Genomic DNA, 16,125 nt, shown 5'->3' with positions numbered 1-16,125 from the left:
GGCTTAAAAATAGACCTTGAACTCTACTTGTTGTTAAGGTACAAACTTGACTGAGGAAGGCTGGGTGGGGCCTGACACTGCATTTCTCACCAGCTCCTAGGTAATGGTGGTAGTTCTGGCCTTAGGTACCCTCTCCTTTTTTTTTTTATTTTTAAAATAAACTTAGTTTTAAACTGACAGATAAAACCTGCATACATTTATCACATACAACATGATGCTCTGAAATAACTACATACTACAGAATGGCTGAATCAAGCACGCTAACATCTGTACGAACTCTTGTACCATGTCCTTAGGGTGATGCTCAAAGACATAATGTGTTGTTATTAACTACTGTCACCATGACAACATCTCTCAGAAACTCGAGCTCCCTATCCAGACCAAGGGCTCATCAATAGCTTCACTTCACCCATCCCTCCTCTACCACCTGTGACTTTTTCAATAAATAAATTAATAAAAATATATATGTATTTTTTTTTTACCAACAACGTATTTGAAAGAGTGAGAGTGAGAGAGAGAAAGAATATCACTCATCTACTAGTTCACTTTCCAAGTGGCTGTAAATTCCATCCATCTGGGCCTCCCCTATGCATGGCAGGAAACCAAGCGTGTGTAAGCCATCACTACTCCCTCCCAGGGTGCATAGCAGCAAGAAGCTGGATAGGAAGTGAAGCTGGGACTCAAAACAAGCACTCAGATACAGGTTGTGAAGGTCCCAGGTGGCATCAGAGCCTGTGTACCACACACCCTTCCCTTTGCCCCACGGAAGGACTTCCCAGTGGGGTGCCAGAGCCCACACATTGCCAGGAATTCTGCTAGTCAGTTATACACCAATAACCTGAAACTCACTGCAATAATTTTTACACTTCAGAAATCCACAAATTGGGGCCTCCCTGCATTCCTTTGGGGAACCAGTTGTTAAATATTTACTAACACACCACCAGCCAACCTTCGATAACACTGAGACATGCTGCATCACGCGCTTCTGTGTGAGGGGTCGTGAGAGCAGGCTTGGACTTGGCCTCTATGCTGCATTCGTTTGTTGGTATCACAGGAGTGCCTGAGAGAAGGCATCCAAGGAACTGCTTATCTGGGTGCATCAGAGCACCTAGCAGGCAAACGCTTGATGCCACTCTCTCTGCCTGTTCTGTGAGCTAAGCAGCACTGTGGGAAGGCAGAGAGCATTGAAGAGGCTGCTATGGGCAAAAGGTGACTGGCTGGAAATCCTCACCTAAGTCACTCTGTACTTACCAGCCCTGTGGGCACTGGGCTGCCTTGGGCTGGGTGTACGGGGCTGTCTGTACTGCATTACCAGGCTGATTCTTTATCCCTGGCTAAGAAATGCTAACAGCAACTCTCAGCAATGGTGAGGGGAACAACCTTTCTCCCTTCTAAGTACTAATCAGGCCCAACCCTGCTTAGCTTCCTAGATCAGACAAGATTGTGCGTGTTCAGGGTGGTATGGCCGTAGACGGAACTGCCTAACTTTCTCACTGGCCTTCAAAATTGAGAAGCTTAAATAAATAAAACATACATCTATTATGACCACAGAGCAATAAGTGAATCTCTTTCAGTGACAGTTGCTGATTAAAAAAAAGGGGGGAGGGAAGCCTTCTCTCTTCTGATCTATGAGCCATGCAGTTTTCACTTACTATTTTTTAATATTCTTCATAATTTCATGAATTGGCTAAGGCCACAAAGACTCCCCTGAATCCCTTAGCTGTGTGGCTGCGTCCAGGCCCAGTGCTCGCTGAGAACACCCTCCCATCTGCTGGAGGAGACCTCTGGGTGTTGCTGGGGCGGAGAGGGCTCACAGGAGGGAGGCTCCTGGAGAGTGGGCTAGCAACACAGGCTTCAGGAGTGCAGGGCAAAGCAGGCTGGGAACCAAGTGCTAGAAGACCAAGTCTCCATGCCTGCAGCTCCTATGGAAACTGGGGTAGGACCCTAGCGAATGGCAGAGCTGCTTCTCATCTCTGGACCTGCAGGGGCGCAGTGACTGTCATCCACAAGCAGGGGGTTTAGCATGGAGTGGAGTGAGTGGCAGGGAATGTGGCTGTGCCCATGTGTGCTCTATGGGTGGGATATGGCCATGACACCTGTGAGGCCAACCTCCCTTCTTTATAGAGGAGGTGGTGGGGAAGGCAGAAGGGTGTCTCTACACTCCATCCCATAAAGTGCCTCTCTGATCCAAGTCAGGCTCCAACCTTTCCTCCTCACCTTTTCATTTACTTCATTCAACTACTCACTGCTGTGGAGATGATGTCTCTGTCCCCTTCATGGGGGAACAGAGGGATGGATTTAGGGATGGGAAAGAAGGCTGGGGGAGGCCCAACTGCCAACCGCCATCTGAGAGGGATGGGGGCATTGTAGGACAGTGCCAGGTGCTTCTGGTTCCAGAAGCTGTGACTCTCTGTGCCCCTCCGGACCTGGTGAGAACCACCAAGGTTCTAACTGCCCACTGGGCTCCCCTTTTCTGGCCGGCCTGTGAGGCAGGGATGTAGCAGCTCACATCAAACAGTAAGAGTCCTGAGTGGACTCAGTCAGTTGCGGGAGGAAAGGGCTCCATTTAGCATCTGCCCAACCCGTCATGAAGCTCACATCAACCTCAGCAAGCAGGAAGAGCCAGCAGTCTTTTGTGAGGTGCATCAGTAACAGGCAGCAGATAGGTGGCAGGATGGAGCACGGCCTGTGTTACAGTTAGGTGGAGATGGGAGGATGGTGTGTGTACAGGTATGTGAGCAAGAGCTGCGAATGTGTGTGTGAATCACATGCACACAAGGAACAGCGTGTGAGAGTTGTGTGTATGTGTGCAGGACTGTGTGTTCAAAAGTTGTGTGCATGTCAGCCAGAATCGTGTGCAAGAGCTATGTGAACATGGGTGAGTCATGTGCCATGTACAAGAGACCATTCAGGGTAGTGTCTGTGTATCATCTAAGGATGATCTTCGCTTCATTTGTTGGGGCAGGAGGCCCCTGTTGCTAGACATGCTCAAGGGCAAGAGTATAGAGCAAAAGGCAGCCCAAGAAAGGACTGTGGAGGCTGAAACTGGCCCTGCATGCTTCACAGTGTTCCCTCGCAGGCTGGCTGCACCCCCTCACCCACTGGTCTGTAAAGTGTCAGCCTGGTGAGAGACACTGTGCGGCCTTAGCATTCAGGGCTGTTGAGGGACCTGGGGACTGCCTTTCCCAGGGGAGCCCTTCTGGAGTCTCTTTACACAGTCCCATTGCATTGCTCATGGTATCTGTGCCCGTGTTCTGCCTGCAGGAGTGGGTGGTTCCACTGGGAAGTCCCCTTTATGCAGGGTTTCCCAACACCAGAAGCTGTGAACAAGAACAGTGCACCAAGTGCTACTACAGAAACTAACAGACAAGACATATCTACACCTTCACCTGCTGAAGAAGTGCTACGCCAATGCGTGCGGTCACAACAAGTCAGGCTGGCAGCTGGATGCATGGTTACCTGTTCCAGATCCCACGACGTCACGGCTGGGTGACTCGGCCATGGCGTCAGCGAGGCGCTCCCGCAGGCCTTCCTCTGTGTGCTCCATGGAGGACATGTGCCGCAGCCCGAAGCCCTCAGGCCAGCTCCCACACACCTCCAGCAGGGTCACACTCCGGTCAAAGGTACCTGTAGCACATAGAGGACATCTGGCATTGAGTCCATGTCTTCACAGGGCAGACCATTCTTTCTTTCCATCCATTACTACATGACCACTTCCATGGGCCAGACACAAAGTGGCCTCTGTGGGACAGGCATGGGTGGTGCCGAAGAAAACGGCTCCTGCCACTGCAGTGGTGCAGACCACCTTACCACTGTAGGAAGTTTCACAAGGAGGAACTAGGGAGCAGGCTTCCTCTATTATCCAGGGACTGTCCCTCCTCCAAGTTCACCCAATACATCTTGACTTCTCTATCTGATATAACAGGACTCCACCTAAAATGCATTCAAAAGAGGGGGTTACATGGCCTAAATGGCAAAATAGACTTTTCTAAATCACTACATTCTATTACCTATTCACAAAGAATTCATTTCCCACTAGAAGCTTTAGGAAGCGATAGTGCAACAACACACAGCCAGCGTGTTTGTCCAAGGGGTCAAGATGGCTTGATGCCTTACTGTGCAACTCATTCTACACCACCATGAGGTCTCCTTGCATGCCCAAGGACATATGCATAGCCAGGGTCTCACGTACGGACACTGGCAGTAGAGTTGGGTGACAGCATCTTCAGCAGTGAGTGTTCTTTAATCCAAAGCTGCTCTCCAACTCTAAAAGTACATGGTGTTCTGTTCAATGCCAAGATTAGGTTTGAGATGCAAGATCATTCCAAAGTGCAAGTTTAAATTATTCTACTGTATTCTTTTTTAAGATTTATTATAATATTCTACTGTATTCTACAGCAAGTTTTCTGTGAACACTTATTTCTCTTGGGTGGATTATTATCCACCTTCTCTTGGGTGGATTATTATCATGCTCTGCTGCTTTAAGCACATGCCTTTTCCCCAGTGATTAGGTAACTGAATCCACCACATATATTGGGTTTGGTTCCTGCCAGCACCAGGAAGACAGAGTGGAGGGGGGGAAATGCAAATGCCAATGTTCCCCAAAGTTAAAAGTACACAAAACACACACTCTTTATCGGGTCTCGCTTCTCTTCTTTGATCAGCCGTCAGAAACTATCTTCCCTCGGCAGCCGGGACTGGGCAGTGTCAGCACACACTCTCTGCCAATGACAGGTGGTAATAGAGAGGGTGTGAGCCCCAGCCCCGGCAGGCGGCCCTGCCTCTGATAATGGCCAAAGCATCGAGGTGATAACCGTTAGTAAACGCTCGACAGCCGGTGACTCCATACATCAGCAAAGTAGGCCAGATAATCCTGAACTCTCCTGCCCAGACAAAGGCCCTTGGTCAGCCTGTGGGGATTTATATGTGTGGCAAGGGTCACCACCAGCTCCTGAATTTCATCAGCCAACTTTGGCTTTGATTTATCTCTTACCTAATTGTGCAGCAGACGCCTGGCATTGGGGAGTGGGGAGCAGCAGTTTTAACTGTGTCTCCCCAAAGAAGCAATCTTGGCAGCTGGTGGCCTGCCATCAGCCTGTGGGGTGGGAACTGGGAAAGGTGCACCACCCTTTCTAACCTTCTCTGTCCATCAAGTTGGATCAGGGTGGTGTTCTGGAGAGCTGGGTGCTAAGTGTCAGGCAATTTGCTGTGGGCCTAGACTAAGCAGCCTCAGGTCTAGCACCAAAGCCCATTCAATGTTGACCCAGCTCCCAAGGACACACAGGGCTGCTGATGTAAATTAGGCTGCCAGCTTTACTGCCTACACCCCTGTGACATTAACTGAGGGCCTGTATCTCCTTTTTCCATTTCTTTGCCCTGTCTCCACAGTTACAAAAGGCTTTCCCAGGAGCCCATGCTTCCCATGCTCCATCTTACCCAATAAGAGGAATGACAGGAAAACAAGGGCCCTCCTCTTGCTTGGACATGTGGCTTTCTCACAGACAGAGGTGGCTGAGAGTGGGGAACATTGGGAAAGGAACAAACAGTGGGGCAAAGGCCTCCTGGGTAAGTGGGTGGGGCTCCAGTGAAAGAATGGCCTACGCTGCAGCTGACAGAGGAGTGTGCGCTATCCCAAGGCACGAAGGAGAAAAGGATCTGAATTGTATCACAGGGTGGAATGATATGGGGCAGAGAAATAAATCCAGACTTATTGATTCACATACATGTCAGCCATGGGACTCCAAGCATGTAGGGCTGCTATGATGCCCACGTGAGGTAAAGCAAGTAGTGCTTGCACATCACAGGGTGCTCCTGCAACAATCACAAATGTCTACCTTTGTAGACCACCACATTCTGCAGGTCGGCTCTGTAGGAGGAGTGGGAAATTGACAGAGCCTACATAAACTTCGTAAGTTCTTAATTCTCAGCTTGTAGCACATTCTTTTCAAAAACATTTTACCATACTCACTTCCTATGGAATGTTACATACACACACACCTTTTTTTTTTTCCCTGAAAGCACAGGTGGATAATATTAATACGTCATAATACGGGATTCATGACCAAGGTCATAACATGAGGCAAGAGGGAGGGACAGATGACCATGTTGGCGATGTAACTCACATAAGATAACCCTTTTTCCGTCTCTGTACAAGCCCAGAGCTCTTTCTGTCAGCTCACATGCTGCTTCCCTTCCCGTCTTTCTCAGCTGGATTAGAGAACTCCTGTTACTTTCATCTATGGTTTTTAAAGAATTTTTTTTCACTTGTAACCACCCCCAATCCTTGTATCCATGGCTATGGTGATGAGTCTGCCAACCATGTAGCACACAGGAAAGACAGAACATGTTTCCTCTCTTAGCCTGGGCACAGCTGGGGAGTTATGGGTAGGAGGTTGGAGACACCTGGTCACGTCTACTGTCTGCAGAAGCCAAGGCAGGGCCCCTGTTCATTTGATTAGAAAGGTCCTGGCAGAGGTTGTGCCGTTCTTCCCCGCCCTCTGCCTTCTCTCCCAGTCTGCTGCTGCCCTGGCTGCAGGTACATGGTCATCAGCAGGCAGAGGGGTGAACAGGCCAAGCCCTAGGAGGATGAGGTCATTTCTGGACTCTTAGGAAGCTGCACATCTTGTAAGTGGTGACAGAACAGCTCTCATTCATCTTTCAGCCCGGGGACACTCTGTCAGAGGGCAGGCCCTTACATCGCATCACGCAGGGAAGGGTCAGCTTTAGGGGAGAAGATGCTTAGCGAGTGCAGTCTTTTGCAAAAGTCAAAACGCACAAGCTCAGTCACAAAGACACACGGAAACGGCGAGCCCCCACATGCATATTACTTCAGTTAGCTCACACATTCATCAAATATGGATTACTGTCCACTATGACAGGAGCCAAGCACTATACTGAGGTATGGTGACAGTGAGCCAAAAAGGAAAATGAAGGGAAGGGTCTTTCACAAAATGACAGGAAGTAGCCACTGTCACCACAACACAATGGGTGTCTCACGGAGTTTGAGAGACATGAAGAGTTGTCCTGAGGCTGACAGTTTGTCCAGGAGGTCACCCAAGGGTCTGCTCTAAAGGGCTGTCTCATGCCCTGCTACTCCCTGAGTGTCATTTCTCCAGATGGAGTTCAAGTCTAACCCTGCTCAAGGAAATCCTGAACAGCTACTTGCATTGGACTCACCTATAAACTCCAACAGTATGAAATTAATTTTCTTTTTAATCTTTAGGAGTATAGTTGGTGGAAGCTAGGAATTCCTCCCTCCCCCCAAACTGTGTGCTTATATATACAGAATTGTGCAAGCAGACTGCCTCTGAAGCCCTTCTGTGGACTCTGCAGACCAGCCCATGGCTGTGTTCCACCTGCCGTCTGTTGCTCACACATTCTGCAGCTCAGAAGCTCCTGAGGGCATACATTTCTGTATAATGGGAAAACAGCGCAGAGCTTCCCACATTACACTCATTCAGAGCACATTTCATGACATCATGACATTATGACCATCTGAGAAATCCAACTGTTCCTTTGGAGCCAATACCCTTGAGGTGGAGCCCAGGCACCTAGAGCTAGGGTAGGCAGAAAATGGAGTTTATATTAGAACACAGAAGATGTATTCCACTCTTTTTCCTTCTGCACACTAAGTTTAGACTTGGAGATCTTGGGAATCAGGGGGGGAAAGCAATCTCGGTGGGACGGCACAGAATGTTGATGGCATACAGGGGAGCTTCCTGAATCCTGCTTCTTGGCTTGGCATCCTGTGTGATTCTCTCTCCCCAGAGAAGAGATAGAACAGGTTCTTGGGTTTCACAAACCTATTAAAGGCATGCTTTGACAGCTGACAAGCTGGCAGTGTGTAGGGAGGAGGGCCACACGTGCCCTCCTTTTGTATAGTGTTGTAAAAGGGGCAAGGAAGCCTGCGTGGTGGAGGCGGAGTGGGGCAGGTGGGATGCTCCCGAAGCTGATAGCATCTAATCACATCCTGCTATTGACAAGACCATGGCTCAGCCTCTGTTCTGCATCAATTCCATTCAGCCCTGGGTTTGGACTTTGCTGAGAGTCTGTTGATCAGATTTCCAGCAACCAGGGAAGCCTATAGGAAAACCTGCATGGTGTCTCACAAGAGGTGGGCCCTGCTGGGTGGAAGCTCGTGATCACAGTGATATCAACAATAACCAACAGACCATCCAGTATGCCATGAAGGCAACCCGTGGGCGGCCTCATTGTCCTGTGTCCCAAACTGCTTCTCACTGAGCTGGCAGCTGACACAGGGCAGCACTGTCCTCTCCACACCAGCTTGAGGATCTGAGCTTTACTTGGTGCCACACTCAATCTCATGTGACAACCTGATGGGGCTAAGGGATGCCCAGAGAGCTGGCAAAATGTGACGTGTTTCTGGAAGACTAGCATCTAAACCAACAGATAGGGTAAGGAAGATTTGTCTTTACCAATGTATTGCTCAGTCGCCAGTCTAAAGACAAGAAGCGGTAGGAGGAACAAACTCCCTGAGCTGGGATGCTGTTTTCCCTGGCTTATGGACACTGGAGTTCTTGGTTCTCTGACCTCTGGGTCCTGAGTGGGACTTGCCCCATCAGCCCTTTGCCCACATGGTTTCAGGCTTTTGAATTTGGCCAGGGCTCATGCCAAGGATTTCCCACAATGCTTCCAGCTGTCCTGGTGCTGCAGCTCATGCTAACAGAGTGGCACTTTAGAGTCTTGTCAATCACGTGACTTATTTCCTGCAGTAAATTCGGAGAGCTATCTGCCTATACACATACATACACACACCAACTCCCCTTGGTTTTGTTTTCCTGGAGGACCCTGGTTAATCTACTTCGGCATATTTCATTATGTCAATGTGCACCATGTCATTTCTAACAGATTGGTTCACTGTGGGAGGGCAGGTAGGATGAGAGGATAAGCAGACTCCATCTGTCCCCACCATTCTTTAGGTTGATTCCCCATACAACTACAATCCCACCTCCACAGGCACATGCGGTCCTGAGCAAAAAGGCTTGGGCTCCAGCAATCTTTAATAACTCAGATGATCCAAGGCTCCTGAAACTGGTGATAGTAAGTAAGCCCTATGCATCCCATATTTATTAATTTGGATTGGGATTTGGGGTTTGGGCAGTAGGTTATTTTTAAAGGATGTACTAAGGCAAAGGAGAAAAGTACCCCTTAGCTAATGTTAAAAAGCCAAGAGAAGGGGCTGTGCACTGGTCAGAGGCTCCTGAACAGAGAACCCTGGGTGGCCAACATATCCAAGTGTCTTACACCAAGGGAAGGGGAGTTCAACAGAGACTGAAAAACTAAGACTTCCTTCTCATTTCAACATAGAGGAGTCATAGGGACAATGAGCTCACCCTTATAATCACAACAGAAGATCACAGTAGCAAAAAATAAAATAAAGTTTAGGGGCCAGCATGGTGTCCTAACAGGCTAACTCTCCACCTTGCAGTGCCAGCAAATCTTTAAAGGGGTCCAGTTTTAGTCTACTCTACTTTCATTCCAGTTTCCTGCCTGTGGCCTGGGAGAGTGGTAGAGGATGGCTCAAGCTCTTGGGACCCTGTATCCATGTGTGAAACCTGAAGGAGGCCCTCGCTCCTGGCCTTACATTGACTTAGCTCTGGCTGTTGCGGCCATTTGGGGTATTGGATGAAGATCCTCTTTCTTTCTCTATCTCTCCTTATCTCTGTAAATCTGCCTTTCAAATAAAAAAAAGTAAATTTTAAAGAAAATCCTTTAAAAAATAAATTTTAGGGCCCAGTGCGATAGCCTAGTGGCTAAAGTCCTCACCTTGAACACACTGGGATCCCATATGGATTCTGATTCTAATCCTGGCAGCCCTGCTTCTGATCCAGCTCCCTGCTTGTGGCCTGGGAAAGCAGCTGAGGATGGCCCAAGGCCTTGGGACCCTGCACCTGCACGGGAGAGCTGGAGGAAGTTCCTGGCTCCTAGCTCTGGCTTCAGATTGGCGTAGCTCCAGCTGTTGTGGCCACTTGGGGAGTGAACCAGAGGAGAGAAGATCTTCCTCTCTGTCTCCTTCTCTTTGTATATCTGCCTTTCCAATAAAAATAAATAAATCTTAAAAAGAATCTTGCTTTTGCCTTATTAAAGTATACAGTTAATGGCAAGCAGGAAGCCTGGGTTCACGTGCCACTGCCAGCTATTTGTTTTTTCACAGTATGACCGTGAGAATATCATTTCCATTCTTTGGATGTCAGTTTCCTTAACCACATGCACTTAGTTGAATGGTGTCCTCCCTAAAAGGTAAGTTCATTTGGAGACTCAGAAAGTGGTCCAATTTGAAAATAAGCTGTTTGCAGACATAATTTGGGATCCTACAATGAGATCATTCTGGATTTTTTGTAGGTCCTGAGCCCAGAGTGGTGTTTTTTGTTTGTTTTAAAAGATTTATTTATTTTTATTGGAAAGGTGAATATACAGAGAGGAGGAGACACAGAGAGAAAGATCTTCTGCCCGATGGTTCTCTTCCCAAGCAGTTGCAATGGCCAGAGCTGAGCCAATGCGAAGCCAGGAGCCAGGAGCCAGGAGCCAGGAGCCAGGAGCCCCTCCAGGTCTCCCACATGGGCTCAGGGCCCCAAGATCTTGGGCTGTCCTCGACTGCCCTCTCAGGCCACGGGCAGGGAGCTGGATGGGAAGCGGGGCCACTGGGACCAGAACCAGCGCCCACATGGGATCCCGGTACATGCAAGGCGAGGACTCCAACCACTACGCTATCACACCAGGCCCAGAGTGGTATTTTTAAAAGAGAAGAGAGAAGAGAGCACTGACAGAGAAGATGGCCACATGAATGTGGAGGTACAGACTGGTGTGATGCAGCCACAAGCCAAGGACACCAGGTTCTGCCACAAGCTGGGAGAGCCGAGTATGCTTTCTCCCTTGGAACCTTCCAGGAGCACTGCCCTGACCATTGCTGCTTTATCTGTGGTAGCTTGCCACAGTTTCCCCAGGAGAACAGCGTGCCTATAAACCAGAGAATTCACGACTCTCAGGACCACCGTGAGCATGCGATTACACAGTGTAAGCAAGAGTTTGTTTAGCAGAACCACAGGAGGCCACTGTTACACTCCTGCACTGACCTAAACCAAATCAACAAGATCACTCATGCTAAACAGGGCAGAACTTGACCCAATCACTGAGAAGGCTGACCACAAGTGCCCAGTCAACTAGTTTTCCAAACAGAAGCTTCTGGTCCACCTGAGTCAGCATCCTAAAACTCTCCTCTACTTTAACCTTTATCAAGCAAATAACCTTGCTGGAACCTGAGGTTAACCAATCAGCTTTACCCCTGTTGTTCTGTTTCCTGTTCCCACTTCACAAAATCCCTGTTTTACTTCTGCTTGGGGGAGCTATATCTTCACTTTATAGAGTGAATACTGCTCCTTCATGAATCACAAATGAAACCCAATTGAGTCTGTAACTGTGTTTGTTCAATATTTTCCTTTGGCCAGACCTTTGTAGAACCACGCAGGGTCATTCAAGCAGAAGGGCTTACCCTGACTGTGAGCAGCTTTTCTTGCGGATACTGGGATTTCAGTGAAAGGCCTTAGAAAGTGAGGACAGGGCCCAGTGCAGTAGCCTAGTGGCTAAAGTAATTTGCCTTGCATGCACTAAATCCCATATGGATGCTGGTTCCTGTCCTGGTTGCTCCACTTTCCATCCAACTCCCTGCCTTTAGCCTGGGAAAGCAGTAGAGGATGGACCAAAGTATTGGGACCTTGCACCTGTGTGGGAGACCTGGAAGAGGCTCCTGGCTTAAGATCAGCTCAACGCTGGCCATTGCAACCACTTGGGGAATGAACCAGTAGATGAAGAGATCTTTCTCTCTGTTTTTCCTTCCACTGCAGCCACTTAGGGAGTTACCCAGTGGGTGGAATATCTTTCTCTCTCTCCACTTCTCTCTGTAAATCTGACTTTCCAACACAAGCAAATAAATCTTAAAAAAAATAAAAAAGAAAAGAAAAAAAGTGAGGACAACCCCTGAGGAAACCCTGTGTGTTGGGGGGCAAGCAGCAGCCTCGACTTCCTGCCTGAGCAACTCCACCCTGAAGTCTGACTGCTTGCCAGCAACTGCAAGGAAGGGGCCTCTGCTAGCTGGCGGAGGCACACAAGAAGGCCGCCTGTCCCATTACCCTGAGGATACCTGCTTGGAGCTCAGGAGAGCAGGGAAGGGCCCCCTAGCTCTCTGGTTCCCTAAGTCCCAATGCCCTTCCATATCACAGGTTGGGGATAGGACTTGTAGCTCCCTAAATTATTTTCTTAAAGGTTTTATTTACTTATTTAAAATGAAAATGCAAGCAGAGAGCAGGGTTGGGAGCGGGGAGAAAAGTGGGAAGGGAGGGAGAGAAATTGAGATAGAGACAGAGAGAGAAAGCTCTTCCATCTGCTGGTTCCCTCCCCAAACGCCCATAACAGCCAGGGCTGAGAAAATCCAAAGCCAGGATCCCGGGACTCCGCTTGGGTCTCCCACATGATTGGCAGGAGCCCAGGAATTGGGCCATCACCTGCTGCCTCCAGGGAGCATCAGCAAGGAGTTAATTAGAAGGAGAGGCAGGAGGACTTGATCCCAGTCACTATGATATGGAATGTGGATGTCATAACTTACTATATTGACATGCCCATTCCCCCGTTAATAAACTGAACCACAGTCTGTATGGGTAAGGATGGAATGAGATAAACACCGGCAGAATAAGCTTTCTGAGTGGCTTCCTGGCAATACACATTAATGGTTACAAACATATCCAACCACTGACCTGTGAATGCCCCAGTAAATAACCTAGAAAGCCAAGAAACTGTGCACAAGGATGCTCGCTGTCACTTTATCTTGGCAGTGGTGGTGGTGAATGGGGATATTGGCTAGGTGAATTCTATGTAATCCTTGCAGAACATTAAGTCATCGTGTAAAGGATGCTTGCAATAGGAGACAGTCTTCAGACCAGGTTAAACGTAAACAGCAAGGCAGAACTGTGGAGTGAACACACATGAGAAGCACAGGAAAACATTCTACAGGAATTGTGCCCAAGGGACAGCAGGGGTGCCTCTGAGAGCAGGGATAGGGGGCTTCTCTGTTATCTTTCTAGATGCTTTCTACAATTTTTATAATCAATAAAAACAAAACAAAATTAAATTAAGAACAAAGGAAAAAAAAACCCTTAAAAGTTGAAAGAGCAGCCTGCCTGCTAGCAGGTAGGGAGAAATTATATGGGAAGCTTATCCTCACCCTGTGGCCCCCCGTGGAAGCCCTGAGCCCCAGTCCCCTTCAGCTGGCACCAGGTGAAGCTGCAGCTCTGTGGCCCAGGCCTGACTCTTCTCCCAGTGGCCTGGCTGGCTGCACGCGATGTGGACCCATCCCTGTGTACCTATGGCCTAGTTCTTTTCACTCTGAATCAGGAATGTGCACCAACTAGTGTGTGAAAAACGGCAGTATAATGCTAAGGGAAATGAGCGAATCCCAAAAGATTAGATACCACATGTTTGCCTTGATTTAACCTGTAATTTTTTGTTTGGTTGTTTGTTATTTTTTGAACCTGTCATTGATACTGTCTCAACCCAGATGTTTCGAAGAAGGGAACTTGCATTATTTTTAACATATTGTTTACCCAATACTATGTCAATTAATTCCATAATGTTGTATATTGATACTGAGGCTTTGTTGGGGCTTTTAACTGACCGGATCTTTACTCTGTTAGACCTATCTTCAGACCATAGAAGGTCTCCCCAAGAGGCCACTGAACTTATCTGGACAATAAGACACTGAACTTTATGCTAGGCAAGTGTTTGCAAGCAATGAATCTCAACTGAACTTGAACTATGGTTATGCAACAAGGTGGAGGAATCCACCATGGGGGGAGGGGTATGGGAGGGGTGGGGGGAATCCCCAGTGCCTATAAAACTGTACTACATAATACAATGTAAGCAACAATAAAAAAAAAAAAAAAAGAAAAAAAGAAAAACGGCAGTAGCAGTTCCACCTCTGTACATATTTCATGCCTTAGCTCAGAAACGGCTAAATGAACAACTCTGAGGGTGTGGTGCAATGGCTTAATTGGCTAATTCTCCCTCTTTAAGTGCCTGGATCACATACAGGCACTGGTTCATATCCCAGCTGCCCCACTTGCCATCTAGCTTCCTGTTTGTTGTGGCCTGGGAAAGCAATAGAAGACGGCCCAAAGCCTTGGGGCCCTGCAACCATATTTGAGATCCAGAAGAAGCTCCTGGTTCCTGGCTTCAGACTGGCTTAGCTCCGGCCTTTGTGGCCTCTTAGGGAGTAAGCAAGCGGATGGAAGATCTTTCTCTCTGTCTTTCCTTCTCTCTGTGGATCTGCCTTTCCAATAAAAATAAATAAAATAAATAAAAATAAACTTAAAAATAAAAATAAATAAAAAAAAAAAGAAAGAAAAAGAGCAACTCCAAAAGAAAGTGGTTTAAAAATCAAATCCTGGGATTGGCCTTGTGGTATAGCAGGTTAAACCACTACCTGGGGCTCGGCACGATAGTGTAGTGGTTAAGGTCCTTGCCTTGCATGCACTGAGATCCCATATGGTCGCCGGTTCTAATCCCAGCGGCCCTACTTCCCATCCAGCTCCCTGCTTGTGGCCTGGGAAAGCAGTCGAGGACGGCCCAAAGCCTTGGGAACCTGCACCTGCATGGGAGACCTGGAGGAAGTTCCTGGCTCCTGGCTTTGGATTGGAAGATCTTCCTTTCTCCCTCTCCTCTGTATATCTGACTTTGCAATAAAAACAAATCTTAAAAAAAATGCTACCTGGGACGCCCGCATCCCACATGGGTGCTGGTTCATGATTTGGCTGCTCTACTTCTTATCTAGTTCCCTAGTGATGCACCTGGGAAAGCAGTGGGGATGACTTTAGGTCTTTGGGCCCCTGCACTACCTGGGAGACCCAGAAGCAGTTGCTGGCTTCAGATCAGCTCAGTTCTGGTCATTACATCATTTGGGGAGTGAATCAACAGACAGAATATATCTTTTTCTCTTTCTCTCTTTGTAATTGTTTTTCAAATAGATAAATAAATATTTAAAATCCAAATTTCTTAATCTGACACTGCCCACTATCCTTTGGATGCACAGCATCCTAGGAGACAACCTTTTTCTGACTGTCTAGGATTATCTGTGACCTCCACACATGATGAAGTCACTGAGCAGTGCCCCTAGAGAGATCAGTCATCACTAGGGACCCCAGTAAGGAGAGTTTGGATTGGCTTCTCACTCTCAGCTGTTGCAGAGAAGCTGAGGGCTTTTGAGATGCTCTTACTGCCTCCCCCTGCCTGCTTTTCCTTCTCTTTCTAAAAACTTGTCTTTCAAAAATTATCCGTTTATTTATCTGAATGGGAGAGACAGCAAGATCCCATCCTTTGGTCCACTCCTCAAATGCCTGCAACACTTGGACTTCTGAGACTGCACTGAGGCTAGGAGCTGGGGGCTCCATCACCCAGGTCTCTCATATGGGTGCCAGGAACCCAAATACTTGAGCCATTATCTGCTGCCTCTCAGGTCTGAATTAGCAGGACAGTAGAGCTAGAGCCAGGAATCAAACTCAGGCATCCCACTGCTCTGAAGCAGGATATGGGTATACAAACTGGCATTTTAACTGCCAGGTCGAACACACTTCCATCATACACCCCACTCTAAATCCAGTGTAGTTTAAGATTTCTAACCCTCCAGCTGAGAATTGAAGAATTTTTCTGCAGCTAGACTGCAATGAAATGGCTCCTTTGAGATATTCTCAGCCTGATTCTCCTAACAGAAAGAAAATGTATACACAGTGTTCAGCTATAGGATTCCCAGGGAAAGGCTCAGAATTCACTGGAAGATGCACTGTGTCCTCAGAAACCTAACAGCTCATTGAATGGAAACATTTCATGGAATTGTATCCTTCAAGGCAACAAGCATCCATGCTGGGTTTTCTGGGACAGTCCTGATGGAACATAGTTAGGTCTGCCGTCAGATCAGATGTCAGGAACAGTAAGTGAACTTAAGTAGTTGGGCATCTATTTTGTGCCACACATAGCTACCTACTTTACATACATTATATTTCATTTAATCATTCCCATATGTCTATCAGGTTGATGCCACTGTCCCCATTTTACCAATCAAGA

At 47.8% G+C, this 16,125-nt stretch overlaps 1 protein-coding gene across 7 annotated transcripts in view; it reads right to left on the bottom strand.

Annotated features, from left to right (window-relative positions):
- The window catches only part of BCAS3 (BCAS3 microtubule associated cell migration factor), a 532,941-nt gene that overhangs the window by 17,423 nt on the left and 499,393 nt on the right, over positions 1-16,125 (bottom strand). For all 7 annotated transcript variants that reach the window (XM_041000469.1, XM_041000472.1, XM_041000471.1 and 4 more), the window contains one exon: positions 3,460-3,627. In XM_041000469.1, the coding sequence (XP_040856403.1) occupies positions 3,460-3,627 (168 nt within the window). The remainder of the gene's footprint in view (positions 1-3,459; positions 3,628-16,125) is intronic.

The sequence above is a fragment of the Ochotona curzoniae genome, unplaced genomic scaffold (assembly GCF_017591425.1).
Source record: "Ochotona curzoniae isolate NIBS_2020 unplaced genomic scaffold, NIBS_Ocur_1.0 scaffold_2453, whole genome shotgun sequence".
In the NCBI taxonomy this organism is placed as follows: Eukaryota; Metazoa; Chordata; class Mammalia; order Lagomorpha; family Ochotonidae; genus Ochotona; species Ochotona curzoniae.
The sequence above is the reverse complement of the archived record's forward strand: the minus strand, read 5'-3'. Positions and strand labels throughout refer to the sequence as shown.